Source organism: Lathamus discolor, chromosome 1 (genome assembly GCF_037157495.1).
Source record: "Lathamus discolor isolate bLatDis1 chromosome 1, bLatDis1.hap1, whole genome shotgun sequence".
Classification (NCBI taxonomy): domain Eukaryota; kingdom Metazoa; phylum Chordata; class Aves; order Psittaciformes; family Psittacidae; genus Lathamus; species Lathamus discolor.
In genome coordinates, this window is record NC_088884.1 from 14,537,081 (window position 1) to 14,560,890 (window position 23,810).

At 34.7% G+C, this 23,810-nt stretch overlaps 1 protein-coding gene across 6 annotated transcripts in view; it reads right to left on the minus strand.

Annotated features, from left to right (window-relative positions):
* IMMP2L (inner mitochondrial membrane peptidase subunit 2) overlaps nt 1-23,810 on the minus strand; it is a 462,983-nt gene that overhangs the window by 139,985 nt on the left and 299,188 nt on the right. For all 6 annotated transcript variants that reach the window (XM_065694205.1, XM_065694272.1, XM_065694444.1 and 3 more), the window contains one exon: nt 12,251-12,316. In XM_065694205.1, the coding sequence (XP_065550277.1) occupies nt 12,251-12,316 (66 nt within the window). The remainder of the gene's footprint in view (nt 1-12,250; nt 12,317-23,810) is intronic.

The following is a 23,810-nucleotide window of genomic DNA, read 5'->3' on the forward strand; positions in this document are numbered from 1 at the left end:
CTGCAAATGTTAGTTCTGCCCATGCAGATTTTTAAGTCTTCATATTAAATAATGAGTATCAAATGACATATGAAATTGTTTGTCTTTCCCTTTTCATTGCCATCATAAAAATTCACATTATTCACAGACAAATGAATCCTGTGCTTAAAGGTTTGTAACATTAAGGGCTTTCTTTTTACAGCCCTGTAACCTTTCACTTGTAACAAAGTCTGCTTTTGCCTTTGTAGTCTTTCACTGCATACCCCAAGGCTGCTGTGGCAATACTTTTACCTTGTACTCCCAAATTCTCTTGTCCTCACGTCATTGTGTCATAGTATTACAAGACTTTGCGATGACTCTGATGTTCAGTTTCTTGTGGGAACAGATTATAACTGATGTTTAAGTCACCCTTTCTCCTCCCACCCCTTTTACATGTCTCACTTCATAGCTTTTAGTTTATGCCTATATTGTCAAAAATACGTAAAGCTTAGTAGGTAACTTTTAGTAGATAATTGTTATATAAATAACCCAGAAGTAATATCCAGAAACACACATGCACAGGACTTCACAACCAGTTAGAGTGCAACATCTGCACCTGATCAGTGTGCTGCAGTCATCACCATAAGCACTAACATGTCAAGAGAAACAAGCTGGGATACCCAGCTGGTCCTGCTGTAACTTTATAGCCACAAGGGGAAGAGTTCAGGGGAAATCTGTGTCACTGGAGAAAATTATGGAAAAAAGAGTTTTGCTTGGAGATACCCCAGTCTCTTGCTTTCCAGCTGGCCACTGCTATAGCTTTCTCCTCCTTCTCTCCTCAATAAATGGTGCTCAAAGAGTTAATTGTACTGAAATAAACATCAGCATAATGCCTAAGGATACAAGTTTTTACCTGGCTATGGAGTGTTGGCAGCACAGATGCCGAACCCAAACTGCAGAATAACTCATTAGGAAATACGCAATAGCTGTGGCAAGATTTACTACAAATACGCTTGAAGTGTTTTTAAAAATTAATATTATGCTGCTATGCTTGGCTTAATTAGCTTTCTCCTTCATTTACAAACTGTATCTGTCTGGTTTATGAACTTAGTCTCTATTCCCCATTTCTGAAAACCTGTTTAATTACAATTTTAACTACTGCAGGAGCTTTAGAAACAGTAGAATGACTTTTATTGCTAGAAATCTAAATCCTTCTTTTAAATATGATCATACCTACATATCATATACTGGAAATATGACAAGATATGCTCCATAATACCCCTGAATAGACACATGATACTTCTACTTGTAATTATACATGTCATCCGTTTCCAATATGTTGCACATAGGCAATTTGGGGGGGGGGGTGGGGGGGGGTGTGTGTGCACAGAAAGTTGCACTAGCAGTGAAACTGTGATTAATTTAGCCAATCACCAAGTCAGTCCCCTGAAATCCATTAAAGGTGACCTTTCTTTTTTAGGTACGTACCTATTTCTAATCCGTTCATTGATTTCCTCATCCATTATTCTATCCTATCTCTTTTAGAGGTCCATCAGTTACTAGACTCCCACTTCTACTAGTAGGGCACTATGCCTTGGTTTTCAATTACAGCAAATCCTATCACGGTCTTTTTCAGCATTTATCACTTGCTCCCTTTCATGCTATAATAATGATTAAATAATTTATTATTGCTATATATACAAAATTGAAACATGGTCATTAGAAATGCTATCTGGGATATACCTGAAATTCTAGAAATACATGACACACAGCTTATCATAATGTATTTTTGGCCGCATATTAAAAAGCTTGTGGCATAATGGTCAGTAAGCAGAAATTATTTGCACATTCACTGCCAACAGACTACAGTAAAACAGAAAATATTTTTGGCTCCCACATGCTGGAGACCCTACTTAATGACTTGTTACCCATTATACCTGAAATACAGTATAGTTTGATCACACAATTTACTCCACAGAAGCAGAATGTCAACAATAGTCAGTTCTATAATAATGAAAAAAGATAATGGTAATTTCCCCCCAATTCTCATTTGAATCTCATAACCGCTAGGGTGATTTCAAAACCTTATTAGTTCTGCTACTGCGAACTCTTCAAGTCCACATTTCAAGATCAGTTTGCAATGAAAATCTATTGAGGCAATCTTGTTAATTTAAAAATTTCCAATTAATATTTCTGCCAATACAAATTTGCAAGCTTTACATAATAGCAAACACAATAATTTCAAAATTTTCAAATTAAAACACAGGCAAATACTGTGTATGGCTGGCAAACAGTGCTATAAAATATACATCGGCACTAAAAGTCTCAGGCTGTAAATCTAATGAAGAAAAGCAAACAAATAGGAAACTTTACAGCATTTTTCTAAATTAAAAAAAAAAATAAAACATTATCAGTTCATTCTGTATAGAATCCTGTATTCATTACTCCATTCGGTGGAAGAATATGACGTGTATAAAATTAATTATAAATCTTTCAAGAGGTGACTTTTTTTGCAATCTTTACATAAGCTCCTATTCCAAAATATGTTTTATCCGTTTTTTTAATTTAGGCTATAATAGCCTATTTCCCTTAACATTAACAGAGCTAAGATGGTTCATACCAGCTGATCCTCTCAGAGTATGTTCAGATGATCATAAATGACAGCATCAGTGCATTTTAAGAAGTTACTGTGCTTCAGCTGGAGTTGATCAGCAGCCATGTGGTCCCTGTCAGTGCATTAAAATGCCAAGTACATGGTGTTCACTTAAGCTGCCTTCAGAAGCTCCAAAAGGAAGCCCAGGTGAAAGCATTGGAAAGATGAGCATTCAGGAAGAACTTGCTTTGGAGGCAACCTATCATTTTTTGTTTATCATCAAAAGTGATGTAACTGTTGCTGTTTCCCTACATATGAGTTGAGATAGAAATAAATGGAATAGCATCAGGCACATGGTCAGCTTAAATAAATCATACCAAGGAGCAGTATCTCAGTATCACAAGTTTTGGGGGATGGCATGAAGGAGGGAAGTGTGTGTAAGTGTAGAAATGGAACAGGAGCAGAGAAAAACAATATCTTTTAAAAACCACCAAGTCAACCACTTGCAGTTACCCGACCATTACTTGATTTGAAACCAACAGAATCCTGCTTAATTCTTCATTCAAAATAGGCAAAGGAATTCAGGAAAAAAAAAAAAAAAAAAAAAACCCACCAAAAAATCCCAAAACCACACCAAAAAATGCACAAACAAAAACCCCACAAAAAAACAACCAAACAAAAAAAGTCATCATTTGGGATTTTGAAGCCAGGGTAATGATGCAGATAACAAAGTAACCCCATATCGAGTTGAGTTTGAGAAATAGTTTTCTATTCACTAATGGTAGGTGAATACAACACTTTCACCATGCTACTGGCTGAGTTCAGCACCCTGAATATATTATAGTAAGAGAGAGGACTTTCACACTGCTGTAAAATGAAAGAAGCAGTAAGATTTATTTACATTATTCAGAGTAAACTCTTCTGTTCCAGCATGTTTTCCTTCAATTTTCAACCATAAAAATATCCCTGATCCCAGTACTGTTCAAGCATCAATAAAAATTGTCCTTTCAATATACACGAGGAAAGTGAATGAATTACCTAGAAAAATCTGCTGCTGACAAATACATGAATTTATTTTTCATTTTCTGGGATGAGGAACTCAGGAAGTTCAGTTAATGGCTGTTCTGCAAACTTCTTATAGGAGCATAAGCCTGCAACTTCTTTCACCTTGAGTTCCTCTTCTATAAAATGGGTTTAATACTATTTCCTTCCTCCTATCCCTGATTTGCTTGTCACACTGAGTTTTTAATGTAATACATTTAGAAGAGCACCAACTTTAAAATGGAGCTCAACTGTTTCTGTCTAAAAACCAATTAACAAACATGTAAATGTTGAGAAGGTGAAGTCCTAAAATTGCTCAGGATAAAGACAATTTTTACTAAACACACCCTGTATTCAATGACTAAGTATGGGCTTCAGTGCCAAATTTCAGACAACCAATGACATTTGTATGCATAGCTTAGAAAGCAAAAAAGAAAATTATTTGTGAAAATTAAAATACATGAAAGCATTTTATTAATTACTGGATTTTGTAAAAGTTAGTGCATTTCATACACTTGCTGCTCACTTTTTTAATATCTTCATAGACAACCAACTGTGCTTCCCATTGAGATGATTATACTTGTATGCATGTCTTTTCTAACCATCTGATGTCTTGGCAAATTAGCTTCAAGAAACAGAAATCATATGTGTTTCTTTAAAGAAAAATGCCTACAAAAGACATGCTCTCCTAAGTGAGATGAATACATGGCATTTGTTTAAGCTTCTAACAGTCCTCTAAATGTGATGCAACATATTTAAAAATTAGTATTTGATGTCATAGAATTAAAGGATAGTTCAGATCGGAAGGGCCCTCAGGAGGTATTTAGTTCAATCTCCTGCCCAAACCAGTGTTACTGAGGTTGTTGAGGGCTTTATTCAGCCAGGTCTTGAACACACGTGAGGATGGAGACCACAGATTCTCTGGCAACTGCACCACTATCTGACCATTTTCATGGAGAAAATTCTTCTTCTGAGTAGTCTGAACCTCTCTTGTTTCAAGTCATTCTCATTGGACCACTATGCCTGGCTCCACCCTCTTGCTAACCTCCCCATAGGTACTGGGGGCTTGCTGTTAGGTGACCCCAAAGCCTCCTCTTATCTATGCTGAACAAGTCCCATTTGCCTAGCCTCTGCTGACAGGGCAAGTGCTGCAGCCCCTGACCAGCTTGAGGGCTTGAGACCCTCTGCTGAGCTTGTTCTAGATTATCAATGTCTTTCCTGCCCAAAACCAGACACTGAAGTCTATGTGTGGTCTATGTTACAATGGTGGTTTTTTGTTTCCTAAAACAGCATTTGTGTGTATTACAGCCCTGTTCCCATCAAAATGCATTAATATCCTAGAAATAAGTTCATAGAAAATAAAGACCTGCCTGTTAGTAGCATTATCCATTCTTGTATTGGTCCCTACTCAGTGTCCAGCACATGGAAGCCAGTCAGAAGTAAACTCTGCTGGATACTTTCACTGCACAGAACTTCACAACTGACCAATGGAGGGATAAAACAGCAAAAGTTACATACTCTAGGGTGCTGGTGTAAGTGCAGCCATGATACTTCAACAGTACTTTTCCCAACTCCTCTCCCAGATTTCTGTTCCCCATTTGTGTAGTTTTCAATGCTAAAGACATAAAGTGCTTGTCTGCCTCTTTTCTCTTAGTTCTCTAATATATATTAGCACAAGTTAGAATGGTACTTCACACAGCTACAGCTGATGCTGGCAGTAAGTGTCTGCAGATACACTTCTGCTTATACCGGAGTATACTTCACAATGACACGCTGCATAACTACAGCGATTTATTGAAAACCACAATAAATGTTACTACAAGGTGCCTACAGAGCATTTAAAAAACTTCCCCACTGTTTATTACTCTGGCAGATTAAAATAGCCTTTGAGCACTACTGAGACATGTTAGGCACAGTGCTCACAGATATGCAATCTTAAAAGAGACGCTGCTTTTTTGCATTTTAGAATGCTGCTTCCCTAATTAAACAAACAAACAAAAAAAAAAAAAAAGGAAGAAAGAAATAATTAGAAAACCTTTCTCCCTCCTGTAGATGCAACTGTCATTTGTGTCTTGGTTCAGATACACGCTAATAGAGAGCAGCTGAGTACACACTGCAATTTCAATTGCATACTCAATTTTTAGTAGTAGGGTTAGTCTGAATAGCAGCTCTGTGGAAACTAGTGTTACTGATGGTCTCACTTTTATTATCTCTTAGTGTTGTCAAAATCAAACTTCCTTACTTCAGAGGTAATAGGATACATTGTTTCATTTTTCTATAAACTAACACTGAAAACCCTGTACTATTTCACCAAATCAAATTACATTGTCACTGTTCCAGCACTGAATTTTGAAAACAATGAAGCCAAATGAAATATCAGGAAAATGTTATTGGTATTAATGAGACATGGTCTTTTATCAATCTTACTGCTGATACCTGTACTCTTAAGAAAAAAATATGTCTTTAAAATGTTATGGATGTTAAAGGACTGAAGACCTTACTGAATGGAGGAATGAGTAAATGCATCTATATATATCTAAACTCACATTTTTCATTGTGAAAAAAGCAAAAAAAATTAGTCTGGAAAATTATGGCTTTTAATTTCTTGCATTTTTCTATTTTTTACCTTTATGAAAATTATTTTACCCTGTATTTTCTGAAAAGACAGCACATATATACAATTTTTCCTGATACTCAACTTTCCATTCTTATTCTTTCTGTCTGTTCATGCACCTTCCTTTGGTTGTCTTATTAGGCAAAAGAAATACAATGCAAAGCAAAAGCATTCTCCATATATTACAATGAGTGAGAAGAATGCAAAATTTTTGAAATCCAGCTTTGCAGACCTTCATTACAGGGCCTAAAGATCTACAGAACCTTAAAAATCCATTATAGACACATAAAATCTTCATCCCAGGTTTGAGTGTTTTTATAGCTCAAAGATGTTGTACTGATATACATTCCCATCATTTGCATTTACAGAAATGGAGCCCAGTCATGCAAGAACTTTGCATATGTAAATGGAACCAAAATAGATCAATGGAAACTCTATTTAGGAGACTTGCAAGGATATGATCAATGCTGAAGAGTCATGACAGAGCAGTACAGCTGGAACCTATGAAAGCTTTCATTGGCTTAAAAAAATCAAATCATTACCTAATAGTAAGTAGTGCAAAATAAACTGCATAAATCCTGTGAGATGTGAATTTTGTGCATATGGCCACAAAATAAAAACATTTTGGAATACAAAGACAGAACAATATGAAGACTGCAATTAGTCAGAAAGAAAATGTTCCAAAATTTGTAATTTCTGAGAACAGGGCTGTGTCTGTGTAGAGTACAATAAATTCTCATTTCTGTCAGTCCCACGAAAACTCTTTTGGGTTCCCACACTTAGAGATCTCTACTCACAACGCAAGGACAGAGACATTGGACTTTGAGAAAGAAGAGAATAGGAGACAGACAAAAACATACTCTCTGTAACATGATCAACTCGTGAGTCCTAGTCTTGATATCTTTTACTGATAATCCATTTTTTGTATTCCTACTTTCAGCCACTGCAAGCAGTACCTTACCACATCACCAATACCTCAGAACAGTTACCAAAGATCTTTGTGTGTATGTCAGGGTGGTCAGGGAAGGGGCAGGGGAATGGAGGAGACTTACTACAGCACCAGTGAACGTAAAATTACTTCTGTGTGATTAAATGGGAAAGGACTGGATGCAATTCCTGCCAGGTGGCTGCCCTGAAGATGTGACCCATAGACATTCTTGTGCCACAACACTGGCAAAGTCTGAATTTTTATGAATGCTATTCTGCTTCCTAGAGGCAGGCAGCAAGTTTTTGGTATAATCTAACAGAAATTGCTATTAATTAGTAAAGTCTCTGTATGAAGACAGCTGTTCTGTTGGACAGACAACCTTGGTCCTCAGTGAAAAAAAATTGCAGCCACAACTGTCTGATGAAATTGGGCTGGTTCAGTGAAAACTACAGTAAGAAAAGTACAGTAAGAAAACTACAGTAAGAAAACTTTTGTTTGTCTTTTTTATACTGAAATTATACTGGACGACACCTACTCTCTGAGGAAAAACAAGGCGACCAAACACTTGCATGGAGCAGCGAACAATTTGTTTGAAGCCGAAAGTGTTCTCCAACAAGTGGACAGAATGACCAGATTCTGGTTATATTTTAAGGCAGTATGGGATCTTTGACTGGAAGAAATATAACAGCTTGCATGAACTTGGCAACAGGAGAACATGAGATCATACTGCAGTTGCTGCATTTAATATTTGCTGATGGGCTTTATTTTTATTAATTCTCTATTCATCTTCCAAACCCCTTATTATCTCATAATTTCTAACATTCTGTGGCAATAGTTTCTGCAATTTAATGATGGAACTTGCAGTAGAAGTTGAAAAGTTACTGAGGCTTGGTTTAGACCTACAGCCTAATAATGTAATGATTTATCTCTGCATTGCTGTGCTTTGATAAACAATGAATATTTCCTTACTGATTTCTTCAAAGCAGTTTTGCAAGATGCAACGCCTAAATGCAATGTCACTCTGCTGAAACATTCAGTCCTTAGAACATTTATTCTTAAATAGCCCAACAATATCCCTGGACAAAACTTTTAAAATCAGTTTTTCTATGGGCTCACAAATCATTCTTAAACAAGGCACAGTATTAAAAAGCAGTTATATGAAAGAAACAGAATTGGCACACCAAGCTCCCGCAGACCTGTTCAGATGTGACAGACAGAAGGAAAACAAATTAGTTCAGCAACTCACCAAACAGACTTAATTTTCAATGTTATTAGTTTAATCCCAGTTTTGGTTTACTTCACATAAACCTTCATTTGTATGTGTTACTGAAAGCACACCATAACTCATCTGTGAGATATTACTATAGGTTTTTGAATTTCCACTAGAACACTTAAGATAAATGAGCTTTAATAAGTTTAATTTCAAGTTATTCAAAGTGTGTTATAATACCAACATTAATTTTTAACAAATTAGATTATATTGACTTTAAAAAATAAAGCCTCCTTTGGAAGAATTATCATTAAACAGTTTTCAGGAACCATTGTAATGATTTCCTACTTAAAGTCAATTCTCCCGTGAATCTACGGAAGACAAAACAAAACCTGATCTATGGGAACTACATTTTGCAATATTGTCTACATTGCAAGCTGACCTATAGATTCATTTTTAAGGGCTAAATAGTGATTTTCTGCTTATTCCTTAAATTCTTTTGAGGAGGAAATTTTACTAGCATGTTCAAATTAAATTATCTGCTACAGGTTTGTACTACATGCTTCCAGGGATTTACAAGACACTACCAAACTCATTTTGCCTGGACTAACATCTAGACTGGAAACAAAACCAGAAAATTTAAATGCCAGAATTTTTATTCAGTGTATTTGTAGCATTTTTCAGTCCTAAAAGCATATTTCAAAAGGTGAAGAAATACTATGTATTCCCTAATGTGTGACTACCTGAAAAATACAAAATGAACAATAAAAATGGACTATTATTGATCTCTCTCACATATTCCTCTTCAAAAACTAGAAGTCAGTCATTACTATTTACAAAATTTCACAATTTTCATCTTATTTAATGTTTTTGGAAATTAAGAACAGAAAAAACAGGATTTTTCTGCCACGGAGTCACAAAATCTGAACTCAAGTCCTATTTGATCTTTCATTACTTTTAGTAATTAACAAATACTAAACTGCTAACTAACTTATTTTAATTGATAACATGAGAAAACACAACATTCTTGTGACAAACTATCCTTAATCAGGCACCCAAATAGACTGAGTGAAAATAATTCATTCATCTACAAAACCATAACTGCAGATTCATAGACCATATTGTCTGTCACCTGTCTCATGGAGCACTAAACAAAAATACCTTCCAACCCACAATTATTCATAAATTTCTCTTCACAAGAGAAGACTGGAAGACTCACCATTGAAAAGGTGTATTGATTCTGTTACATGACACCAAGCAAAATTTGCAGAGCAACAGACTGCACATTGCACTCACCTTTCGATAAAATGTCCAATACAACACCAGTCTGTATAACCACCACCTCTCTGCAAAACCAATGTACCCAAAACAGCCCCATAAGTGCTAGAACCCCACCATATCTAAGTGATGATTCCCATTTTTCTGTAGCCTGGAACTGAAACAACTCTTCTCTGGTGAACCTGGATATGTTCTCAGCAAGAAGGAATTCTGATTGATCAATAGAGCAGTGAAAGGTTTAAGGAAGTGGGTTTTTTAGTATACAGGTATACATACGCCATTACAAAGATTTGATATTAGGAATGAAGATGTTCAAATTTTCCTCTAAGGTCAGTATATATTAGTTACACGTCACATTTCACCCATACCAAAAAAGAAACAACAATAGGTAAAAGTGCCGTACTTCCAGATACTTTTTCATATGTGATCCATGTTACTTTTAATTACATTCAGAGCACCATTTTATCTTGATCATGTATAATTCAATATATAAAAATGTATAGACATAAAATCTCAATATATCAAACCCAATTCTTTTTGGTTTGCAATAAAGACTGTCTTCAGACATCAAGTAGGAGTCAAAAGATTCTATTTATGTTTTCTATACATGCTTTCAGTTACCAGTTGTCCATTTCAGTCACAAATATCCTAGTCCACACCTACTTGCAGTGTCTTTACAAAAATAATACATATTTTAGAAAGATCTTGCAAGCTTTTCTGTCATATGCTATTAATTAAGCTTTTGCTTTACCCTAGTGCTATGGAAAGTGACAACTATTACTTACATTTTCTACACATACACAATTAAGGGATAATAATATGTAATAAAAACTTAACAAGTTAAAGTAGATCAATAATTTATCTTTTGCTAAAAACTAGTTTCCACAGTTAAAGCAGAAAGCTGTGGGATAATTATCATGTATTCAAATAGAAAAAAAAAAGCACATCTGAATTACTGAGATTAATATTTCTATTAGTAAATTAATCCAATGTGTTTTACCAAAGACAAATGAGAATTATCGCAGTCTCCTGTGTGCATGACTGATTCACCAACCCACAGGCTCATCAGTATTCTGCACACAATCTCACAGTTATTATACCCCATACCTTTGTCCATTTAGTCAGGAACACCCACAGAAGGTGAACTTTTCTATTGCAACTATTTCTATTGAAACTATTTCTATTGAACTTTTCTGTTGAAAAGTTCAGAGTCTTAAGGCATTTCGATGTACAGCATACTTGATTTCCTACAGCCGGATTTTAAGTTATTAAATGCTTTTTGCATTATCAAAAACTACATTCCGTTTCAAAAAATCAAATATGTTAATAATATAGAACAGTGAAAAGTAACATTCAAAGTTGACTTATATTGTTCTTTCTTTCTGACATTGCTACAGAAATGAATGAGGAATACTGAAATATGAATACTTACAGCTTATATGAACTACAGCACTAATATCAAATGTATCAAGGAATAAGTATCCCCTTAAGGACAAATGTCGATAAAAGGCATCACTCAGTAGCATACACTACTCCTGCATTCTTAGTTATTTAAAGTGATAGCTAATTTTAACTGTAGATGTCCATAATTTTTGAACATCAAATTAACTTCTTAGTGTCTGTTATTTCAGATATTTTGCTTCAACAGAGATGCCAGAATTCATTTCCATTTCTCAAACTGAGATGATTCTGTATTTTTCAATAAAACAGAAATTATACCAGCTGCAAGGGTGAAAAAAATATACACAGGTATATTCCATAGAGCCCAAATGCCCACTAGTGCTGCTATTAACTAGGGTTCGTTGAGAACACATGCAAGTCCTTGATCTGAACTGCAGCTGTCAAGTACTTCTCAAATATTCACTACACCAGAGCAAGAATCATGATCTAAATGAACTGAGCCTCAATCTGCCATATTGCCTGAGAGCTTCCAGGGTCATTCATATCTTAGTGTGGGAAACTAGGGATTTACCTCCCAGCTCTATGCCAATTCTATTCTGTACCTGGAAAAAGAAACATTTTCAAACAAGAACTCTCATTAAAATAATATTCTTCCCACAAAACCTTCTGATGTATACCCATTAATATTTTATTTCCACCCAGACCCAGTAGGAAGGTCTATCCATCAGAGTAAACCAAGTCTTGAAGTAAACTAGAGTCTACTCTTGCTATGATTTTTTTTCCCTGATAAAATAATTAATTCCAAACCAGTTCCACCACATTCCCTACAGATTCCCACACTGCAGCGAAGACAATCCCTAAAAACCCACCCTGCTTGTATTTGCCAATCACAGTATGAAACAGCAGATGGACTCTAAATGAAAAATCACAGCTCTTTAATATTGCTGAATAAAATGCTGTACAATTACCTGCCTTGATATGTGGCAAAGGTAGTCTAAGAAACAAGCATTATTTGCACCCATGTACCTTTCATGAGAGAGTGAGCAGTTTTGTGTAGCATTTCTCCTCTCATTAAAAAGGAGACAGGTACAATGCTGACATCCCTGTTAAGAATAGATAGAAAGAAAATACTAGAAAGTTCTCGTTGTCTAGGATACTGATTTAAAATCCTCTGAAAAGCTCCACTATTCCTGTAAAGACTCAGAGACTAAAGCTTAAAATACTTACTTGATAATGTCTCCTTCAAGAGCAATCACTCGTTTAATGATCTTCTGTTCAGGGTTTCTAGGAGACCTGAGAAAGGGTATAAGGTTACACAATCAGTAATGTTCCTGTTGTTTTAAGAAAATGAAAAGAAATTCCACTAAGAAATAGACACTATTAAATCCATTAGGAGATTCTATGTTCTCCTTGATAAAGCATCAATCAGGTTGTTCCACGCTGAAGTGAATCTACAGTAATCATTCTCACTGCAAATCTCTACAGAAAGCAGGTGCTGAAAAATCACCTGCTTATAAACACCATAATAATCAACAAACCTTTTATCATTAAAAATACACTCTACAACATTAAAAGTGGAATATTCCACTACCAATGAAGAGGATACCTTCACAAATAGATAATACATTCAAACCTGAATTCCCCATCATACAGTAGTTTCATTCACTCACTTTGGGGGGCAAAAAAGAACTTTTCCCTATGTTATATTTATATCTATCACTAATTTAGGTAAAGCTTGCCTAGGGCGTTGTGGAATTTAAAAAAAAAAGTTGTAAAATTTTCTTCATCCAAATCTGCTTAATGCAATACCATGTTTTCACTTCAATTTTCCTATAAGCATGTTTTATTGAACGGATTCTGATCATGCATTACTTAGCGTTATGAGAAAGCAAAGCTTTTAGAAATTAAGAAATTAAAAGCAGGAGTCATAAAACCTGAACTCAGGTCTTGTGGTACTAATGGCTCTGCCTACTTGATCTCTCATTACTTTCGTTTCAGTAATTAACAAATAGTAAAATGCAAACTAATTTTAATTGATAACATGAAAAAACACAGCATTCTTGTGACAAATTATCTCTAAGAAGTGTTATTCTACCGTAGGCCTGACAGGTTAATGTAGACATGTGCACCATATAATTTCTTTCTTTTCTATATATTTTACCTCTTCCCTTTCATTCTTCACTTTCATATATTTAACTATGCAAAATTAGTAGAGTGTTTTCATGTTATTTAAAAATTATTTTTATTTGCTTCTTGTATGTAGGAAAGATGTTTGGGTTCTGTCTATCATAATCCAAGTAAAGCCCCCTAGATATGCAACTGGAATAACCCTGTATTACAGCTTTTATTCCTAAAAAATTGGTCATCTTCACAACTGACCAGTACCTTTACGCTCATCTCTAGTCAAGTGGCAACACACAAAGACTTGATTGCCTTACAAGCAAAGCTGAGATCAGTCTGGATGAAAAGCTTGCCTGCACTGCTGCATGATTAAAGGCATTTGCAGTTCAATTTCAATTCCAAAAGTTAAAAAAAAAAAAAAGTTTCATACTTATTCATGTTTTTTTCACACGAAGCCAAAAAAAGTATTCCAAACATTTTAAAAGTGGTTCAGGTTTGCATGTGTGTGTGTGTGTGTGTGTGTGAATATAGTCAAAATATATTTATATTTCAATGTAATGAAAGGAAAATTCAAGAAATATAATTTTGAATTTCACAGTATCAAATAGTTTCACTTTACAGTTTACCAAGCATGAAACCCTATTTTCACAAAGCAGTGTGGAACAGTGAACATGAATAAAGACCGTACTTTGATTTCCTACATATCGCTTGAATTTTCAGCTCATGGAATAATTTACAGTAATATTTTATTTAGCATTAATTTTACCCGAAGAGTTGCATATTCCAGTTCAGTCTTGTTTTTCGTGTCCTTTATCAGGCTGAGAATACTCCTCCTGGGAAGGGTTAACCATTTTATATGCTCATATAATTTAAATATGTAGAGTATCCACAGCACTTTCTGATGATGATCCCTAGCAGGCTTCAATGCACACTCATTCAAGCATTCACCACTTCTTATATTCAGTCAGAGCACAGTTAAGAAAAAACAACACACCTTTATTATTGCAAGCTACTATAAATTTAAAATATTTGCAAAAAACATTTTCCTGTTAATTGATTTAATTTTTAATTCATTTAGGCTCATATTGTAATATTTTAAAGTAAAACTTAAGTAACAGAAATAGCAACGCATAATGTATGTGATGAACTCAGCATTTTTTAAAGTCTAAATTGAAACGAAATTTTAAGTTTGCTCTTCTTAAAAGTTCTGTTCCGGTTTAACACCTTACTTTCAAAGGTTCTTTGAATTCCACATGTAAGCATTTTCACTTGATTAGTATGCATGTATTTTAATGTAATTACTGACCTCTCCCTTAACTTGCCTTCCTGATGCAAAAAATTGTAATGATCTTGAATAAACTTCACTCTAAATCTGAGATATGAGTAATTGTTCTACGAGTGGTTCCCTTTCTGCCTGTAACAACATATTTAACTGAAGCACATAATTTATCAGAAAGACTTCAAGGAATTCCTTATAGTTATTATAAATCCGGAGTATCTGCTTTATTTGAAGCCAGAATAGTTTAAAAATAAACTTTATACTAATGTTCTGATTGCAATTCACTAAAGTGGCAAAGGACTGATAAGAGAGGGAGGAGCAGGCTCAAACTGGCCATTAACATCAGCACTTTTAGACCCAGAATTTTCAAGAGGTGGGCAGAATATTTTGTTCAAGAGCCACAGTGATTGAACAGGCGGTAAAAGAGACTAGCTCTGAAGTGATGGAGATTGATGTCTTCCTGAAAGATGTTCATTGCAACAATGGGATTTAATTGATTATGGAAATCACAAAACCATGCAGATAGAGGCAATTTCTGTCTATGAAATTTTGCAGCAGGTACAGAACAAATTAAAAAATGAAAGAATTTTAAAAAGCCCCAAATATTGTGTAAGCCTTAATGGTTTAGTCTTTCTCTGACACTGATATCTGGGTGAGGTAACAAGCAGTATTTTTTTGAAATGCTAGTCATTCAAAACAGAAGGAAATAGATACTGTTGATTTACCAGCTTGTACCTTTCCTAAATTACACTGTATTTTTTCATTCTCCTTATATAACAGGTTGTATTCAGGCATGTTTCTTTCAAATGATATTATGTGGTAATAGATGAGATTTCTTACACACGGTGAGCATATTTTTTTCTCCCACTTATGGCATTCAGAGGATACAAATGCCATTAACATGAATAGGTAACAACCATCCGTACATTTACCAGCCAGATCCGTATCTGATATTTCACAGGGCAGACACCATTCCTTAGCAATTTTCTAAATCAGTCTCTCAAAAAGTTAAGCTTACATTTTCCTCAGTAAAAGTATCTCCTTATCCCCATATAAACATTTTTGGCTAGGCATGAATTAGGGAGAGCAGTGCAAGTAGAAACAGTCAGAATCACTATGAAGCTCTCAAGCATATTACAAATATTAATGCCCAAGTAGCGGTTAGCACCACATCAGGAATGCACCAGGAAAAACATCTCCAGAAAATAAACCCACTTGTTAAATGCAGATTGAATTCTTCACCACTCAGTCACTTTTCCTTGTTGCATGAAGACAAGTGGAAAACAGGCAAGTCTAGCAGTGTGTCCCTTAAGCCATCGAGTTTGAGAATAACTCATTGTTGCCAATTTCCCTTTAAACAGCAGTATTCTTTGTTCAAGCAGCTCAGGAGAATGACCACTGTATGACATAAAAATACAGCAGTGGCCTGTGTAACATCCAAGAGTAATGAATATTTTGGGGTTTATCTGTCAAAACAATTCACCTACAGATCACGTGATGGCTGGCTGCAAATAATAGAACAAAAAAGCAATGTCCTCTTTGTCTGGAATACGTTCTGACAGTGGGACAATTCACTCTACCTTAACAACAATTTCTAGTTTGTTCCAAACTGCTAAATTTATGTACAGTCAAGTGCAGAAATCTCAGCCTCATGAACAAAGACATGAATCATGACATCGCAATCCAGATTCAGAGTTTTAAGATAAACAACTTACCAAGGGAAAATTAGACATTTGGTATGTGTTTCATAGAATCATGATTTGTTTGTCATTTCCAGATGCAGTCTTAGCAACTCTGCAGAATCAACCTGCCACAATTAGATTCTGGTAATAATCTTAGCTCTTTCTCTTAATCCTATATGTTTGTCTTATTCTGTATTAACTTTCAGCTGTATAGTCCTCCTCCACACCCAGATTTCACTAAAAACTAATGAGCAAGTCCATTGTAGTAAAAAAAAAAAAAAAAAAAAGGAAAAAAAACCAAACAAAAAAAAAAAAGTCCATGTCATCAGAACATCATTAACTATGGATTAAAGCCTCTCACATTTGGTGATTTGTCTGAAAAGGAATTAAGGTAGAAAGGTTAAGTAGAAGTGATGGTAGATCATTCCAGTGATTAGAGCAAATTGAAATTCTTGTATCATCCACAACAAGTACTTCAAGATACAAAGATACAACATTCTAACCTCCAGCCTACACACTATTCTGGGACACAGTCACACCACAACCCCTCTACACAGACATTTACTTCTGAATTTAAAAGATACACGTTAGCAGATGAGCTGTAAAGAGCTCCATTGTTCCATTTCCTTTTTTTTTTTTTTCTTAAATGCTTTTAATGCTGAAGACATTGCATATCATCATGAAGAGAAAATAATGATGAGGATGAAGATTGGCTGGGTAGCTTCATTTGGGTTTTATCAGTGATGTATCCCCAATACCACAGGCTGAAACAAGCTATTAATCGAAAAAATCATACAAAGAGGTAGTTTCTTTAGGAGGCATAGAATAATAGTTGAATCTCATTAGAAAGTGACACTTTATTCTATTTCAGGAAAGCACTGATAATCTTTCCTAATTCTTACCTCAATATTGACAACCCTAAAAATGACACATTTATGGTTTTATTTTTAATTATATGCACTTAGAAAAAACACACATATATACATACAGACATGTATTTATATATTCATACATAAATTTACACAAGTATCCATTCTTCTATGTTCAACCCTGTATTGAACAGTTTGGGACTGCAGTACTACCAAATATGTTTGCCAGGAAAGACAGGAGGAAAAATACAGACATCAGGAAAATCCACTGTTTAGAAAGTGATTGCCAGATAATAATGCTGACAATTCTCTGAAAGCTTTCTCCTTTCCTGATTGAGCAACTGAGTACTTCAGTCACAATATTGCTCCTAAACTTTTCCCGTTCCATCATTTGAATTATTTATTTACTCTAGTTTATACTGCTTAGCACAATTTTAAACCATTGCTCCAGAAGCTAATTAACATTTGATCAATTATAACATTTTCATAACATTTCTACTTTTTTTATGTGTTATTTGACCCTTATTTCATTCTTTGAGTTGTCAGGAGCACCCACAGCAAGTCATGCTTAAGAGGCTGAAACTGAAGTTTTTACAGGCTTTTCTATAAAGACTGCTTTTCAGCCTATATCCTAAGATCCTAGCAAGATAAGTGAAGGACAGAAGATCTTATACAGTAAACTCATGATGCAAAAGCAGCTTGTTTTAAATACTGGAAATTTATTGAAAGTCTTGAAGCAATTATTTTCTCCTTTGTCTTTCTCCTTCAATTACTAAAAAGGCATTTCCCAAAGGGTATTCTACGCCAAGCTCACCTGTCAGTAGCAATGTTTGAACCAGTTTTGACCTTAGTGTTATAACTTTGAGGGAATTAATTGATAAGCAATTTTTTTTTCAAACAGAAATACTATGCAGAAATCATATATAATTTTGACAATGTTAGCAGAGAATGAGAGCATGGGAAAACATTCTCCAATTGCTCCTCAATTCCCTCTGAGCTAAATTTGACGAAACAGGCTCAAGTCCTAGTAATTGGTGGCTTAGCGAACCATTTTGAACATTCACCATTTTTCATCCATAATTTACAAAATAAGTACTTCAAGACAGCAGTTGCACCAACTAGTTAGGCATAAGTCCTTGTGATGCTTGATTTGCTCAGCAGCTCCAGTAGAAAATGCGTAAAAAGATATAATTAAAAAAATGAGGAAAACTGTACTTCTAATAACATCCTGTAATTCTTAATTTAACTCCACATCACATTAGCAATTCTTAGTCAAACCTCTGTTAAAAAGCAAAACCACACACTGCCAAAAATCTACTTGGTTTTTACTGAAAGTACTGTTTTATAATAATTACAGATTGCAAGCACACACTGTTGGAAACGTAGTATTTTATTTTTATTAAATCTTAAACTGTTAGAGCATAACCTAAAATAATGCTTCCTTGAAACGTCACAGTGAATTCTGAGTAATCCCTAAACAAAAACAACAATCTGAACAAAGCCTCAGTATAGGAGTCATACACTTTGCCATGTAGCCATGCAATAATTAGAATATGCAAACGACTCACTCAAGCTCTTCAGTTCCTGGATACATATTCTTGTTCCTTCTCTCCTTTTCTCATGGGCCCCCATTCCTTAGCTCCTCTCTAAACTCTTATTAATTCTTGAGTTTTCAAACAGAGCACTAAAGATCTCTCCAAGGGTAATACACTCAGAAAAAAAATAAGACTATGATGAAGAAAGAGATTTGGGGAAAAGAATAAAGATCTGCATACTTCCAAGGCAACTGAGCTTTCCCTGCTATATCTACAACATGTTATATTACATGTTGTAATGAGTTACATCCTCATCTTTAGATGAGACATTATTAGTAGCAGATTTTCAGCATTTTTCATAGATATTGAAAGGTTATCACAAATAATTTGGATCTGTATCAGTGGATAACTATGGACTCTCCCCAGTGTAACATAGACGGATAACTCCTATGTGACAAAATTAAGCAAGCCTTTCTATACTTTGGATCCAGCAATCAAAATTGTGCATGTGAAAAACTTTCAGAATTACATAAAAGACAAAATAATAAAAAGCTCAGGAAAAAAAAAAAATCAAATATATTTCACAAAAAAAAAAAACATTTAAAAATTTCAGCAAGCTAGCTAAAGTTATAGGCAAAGAAAAAATAACATTTTTAAAAAATAGATTAAAATTGAAAACTAATTTAAATATTTCACTGCAATCAAGCTAACTGGTACTGCAAAACTACATGACAAGTCACTCTGAATACCCTCAAAATACTACAGTGACTTGGAAGAATAGCTACTATTTTGAAGTAATATCTCATTTAATTGGCTCTCAGCCTTCTAATGTAACCACTCTGAGGTTAAACAACTCAGCTGCTTGCAATGCAGACTGTGTAATCACAATAGGTATGTACACTTGACCTTCCCCCTGTTAACAGAGACACTTAATTAATTACTTGCTGTTTTAACTGGCCATTTCACCTTATTTTCACCTTTTCTAAAAGGGCTGAAAAACTCTAACTTCACCTTTGACTCTGAAAGCATACATTTATATATATATATTTATCTAACAAGTAGGATGCTAGCAAAATCTAGGAATAAGAATACCTGGCTTCTATGTTTAAGTCAACAACAGTATGTACTCACTGTCTCACTAACCATTACGGTGTATTATAGGAACCATATTTCATCTTTACTATAGCTGCCCAAATATTCTACTCTGTAATGGAAATAAAATATGGCTTACTTCTGTTGCAACAGACAACAGAGGGAAAGGCGCAGAAAACTGCAAAATGCAATCAGATGCTTGAAAATCATTCTCAGGTTGCCATATGTGATACTAGATAGAAAGAATCTATTTAATCTATACATAATATATTAGTATGATTCTTAAATTTATGCTTATTTTTAAATGATCTTACATGCTGTAACATGCATTTCTATACCTTCTTTGATTCTGCGATTAGACCTATGTTCAGTGGCAACTCTTCCAAGCATACAAAATCAAATAATCAGTTGCTGTCCTAAGATGCTAATTATGACTATGCACCATGCATTGTGTAGCAACGTTCGATCATCATTCCTTTCTGATGGGGTTCCAGATAACTTTTCCAGTTATATAATGCCACCAAAGTTATTGAAAAAAGGATGCACATATAGATGTTAAAAATGTCAGTGACTCAGGAATTAAAGTATTATCTCAAAAGAACTTTAAAAGTTAAGAAGTCTGGTTCTCACATTGTCTCTACTGGATACCAAGTTCAGCATCTCAGATGGGATTAACAGGATACTTAGGAAAAAACCCCTGTGATTCTGAAGAATCTGAAAGTATTTTCTACCATTGAAATCATCTAAATTCAATAAGTACATTGCTTTATATTTTTTTCTAAATGCAGGCACCTCCTTACTCTGTTGAGAAAATCTATTTCCTGATATTTCTGAGTAGCTTGATACCTTCTCAAATTTAACCTCTACTACTGCCAAGAAACTAAGCCTTCTGGATAAGTTGTCTGTTCTAGTCAGTGCACAGAAGGTAACAGACGAAGTGGGATGAATCACCTTTTTGAAGGAGAATCTCTCTCACTGTTGACTATAAAGGAAGTCAGATGTCACCTTAGTCTGGCCATCTTGACATTAAATTATTAAAGACAAACTGCCTAAAAATATATTCATCTACCTTGTAAGTATCTGTAGCAGATTTTTTAAAAGTAACACTGGAAAGCAAGTAAAGTACTAACGGTGAGGTAAAAAAAAGAGCAATAGCAATATAATGTATACTCTGGAAAGAGTGGTCATACACTTCAATAAAAAATAATTTAAAACTAGAGACACGATGTCAATGTAAATTCAGAGAAAAACTAATCAATGAGCAATTTAAAAGATCTCTATGGAGGCCAACAGAAATCTTGAATTCTGAATCATTGATAACTATTTTTGTAAAATTGTGCCACATGCGATAAAAACACTTTTCGTACTCATGACATAGAAAATGAAAATCAATTATCTTCAAACTACCAAATGGTAAAGACAGAGGCTTAACTGAAAAAAAAATTATTTTGCATCTCTATTCATGGTTATTAAAAAAAAAAAAAACTGTCCATAAGACATAATCTTAAATATCTTCATGTGCTCAGTAAGCACATAAAGAAATAAATTATTCCCAGACTGTGTAACATTAAACTCAGTGGAACTTGTTATATGATAAAATAACATTTCAAAAATAAAGAATGATGCTGACAATAACTTACTTATGTAGCTGAGAACTTGGCAGTTGTTATAATAGAATAAAGAAAAAAATTGAGAACTAACATCAACAAAACAAAAAATGGGAATGTTTTAACCCAACAGTTACAAAATGCCATGTGCAGAAGCTAAAAAATATACTTTAAAATAAGAACAGTAATAATAAAATTGTGCACAGCTAAAAATCTCACAATGAAAAGAAACCAACCTAAGGCATTGTTTTGGGTTTTTTTCCTTCACAACTTCTACTTTTAGTTTAGACAGTATTTGGGGGAAAATGCCCTCAATTCCCACAGTTAACTGCAGGTGTCCACCCTGTAGATGAAGCCAGGCTGCATTAACCACAGATTGGCTACTGTGACAGAAATCTTTCTAATAGTAGGACCTTTGACCTGCTTATGAGCATTTGGCAAAGAACAGCAATAGGAAATTCAATAGGAAGCATTTTTCCATATGATAGTCTTTCTCAATACCGGATCTTCTATGTCAGCAGGTCCCCAAGCATTGTGCTCCATTTGATATTCATTGCATTATCCTCTACTTGTGTGCTTTCACAGATAGCAGAAGGCACCCTGCACAATATCTGAGAATATTGCTCTAAGAGACTTTGATCACTTGAGCAGGTTTGAAAGAACTTTGAGGAGTTTATCAAGAATACAATGGTTTTCTGTGTTGGTTTTTGCCATGAAATTTTTAGGATTCTGAGCTGCAGGACATTTTCTCTCTTGTATGATGACAAGTACATTTATTTAAAAATAGAAATTGAAATAAATCAAAAATGTCACCAACAGTAAACAGCAGAAATGAGTAAAATATCTATATTTACAGATGACTTTTCCCTTCACACAAAGCAATTCACAAGCTTTTTAGATAGTGCTCCCCTTTTCTGTGAAGACCAGTTTGCTCTCCCTCTCTCCCACAGCTATACACACAGCTTTAGGGTTTGCTATGAACGCTTGCTTCACGGGTCTTCCCACACTACAGTCCACTCTGGTTGTTGCACCCAAAATGAATTGCTCAATCTCAGGCAGCAGCAAATGCAGCCCTAGCTCCATCCAGCCTGTCAAATCCAATCCAGTGTAACAGTTTCCTGCAGAAGGTCCCTGTCACCTTTTTCTCCAAGTAAAACATATGCTGCTCAGAATTGCTACAAAAGCAGTAGATTGACAGAAGAGGCAAGGAGAGAGGGGAAAAGGATGAATTTAAATATGCAGACAGTTTTTGCACACTCTGAGGATGCACTTCTCACTCATCTCCCTCTATACAAGGGGCAAAAGTTCAAACAAGTTATTTATTATTTTGGGGTTTGCTTGTTTAGTTGTTTGGGTTGTTTTTCAGAGTGGATTCATGTTAGAACAAGGTGAATTCTAATTTTATTAAATTTCAAAATGTTTGTGCCAGTCTTATGTGCATTTTAATCCACTTATATACTGCTTTACTTTTAAAAAAGCTTTCATTTTTTCTGAAAATTATCTAGGAAAAAAAAAGTTCTCTCACAAAAAAAAAACAGAAAGATAGGAACAAGAAAATGCAAACCAGAAGGACTGATGATACAGGTTTGTGTCTGAAACTAGTATGGGGGAAAGTAATTCTTTTGTTTTTAGTGGCTGGAAATGTTTGCAGTATTAGCAGCATGAAAATATTGGAGGAAGAAATGCAAGGTATTGTGTGGGTTTAACAAAACTTTCCAGAAATTCTACTGGCTCTAATATAAAATCTTTTAAATATGTTGTTCATGTATTATTCTGTATGCTTTGGACAGTACTGACAAACTCTGAAATGTGTTGACACTCACTGTACATACTGGATCTTGTCAACACAGAATATCAATTTGAAGCACAAAAAGATTAACTCAGCTAATTCAAACTTGGCATTATTGTTTTTGCCATTCTAAACTTAAGCCTTTATATTTTTATGGGAAGTGCATATCCAAAACAGGTTTGAAACACAAACTTTAAAGAAGCAGAGTTTGAGGGAAGCCCTTTCACACCTTTACCTTAAGAAAGCAAGAATAATATTTCAAATTACTTGTGTTATGAAGAGCCGAATATCAAGAGCAGACATTGGAAATATGCAGATCTTTGCAACACTGGTTTTTGCTGCATCACAAATTTAATAATTTAGAATATTCCAACCTTTACATTTTGATTCTCAATAGTATTGCAATATCCATTCTTGATAGGTATTTGTTGCACACAAAGTTCATACAATATATGCTGGAATATATTTAAGATATATGGTGTAGTCTTTTGAGATGCCTACTCCATACTTCTGGCTCAAAATCTAAAGACAGCGTTTGCGTACATGCTCCAAATGACGCACCACTACAGAAACAGTTACTGACACCTACTTAAAACTCAAGCTGGCAACGTGTTTAGCAAGTGGTACAGCAGTAGGGCTGTTAAAACCATGATGGTGCAGGCATAACCTTACTTCTCTGATAGAAACTGTGCAACAGCATTAAAAAGTGTCTACAAGTTTTGGTTAAAGGATTGTATCATTCAGAGTCTTCAGGATTATGCTGTTTCTTTTTCACTGAGAAATAGCAATACGAAGATTTAGTAGTTATGTAGT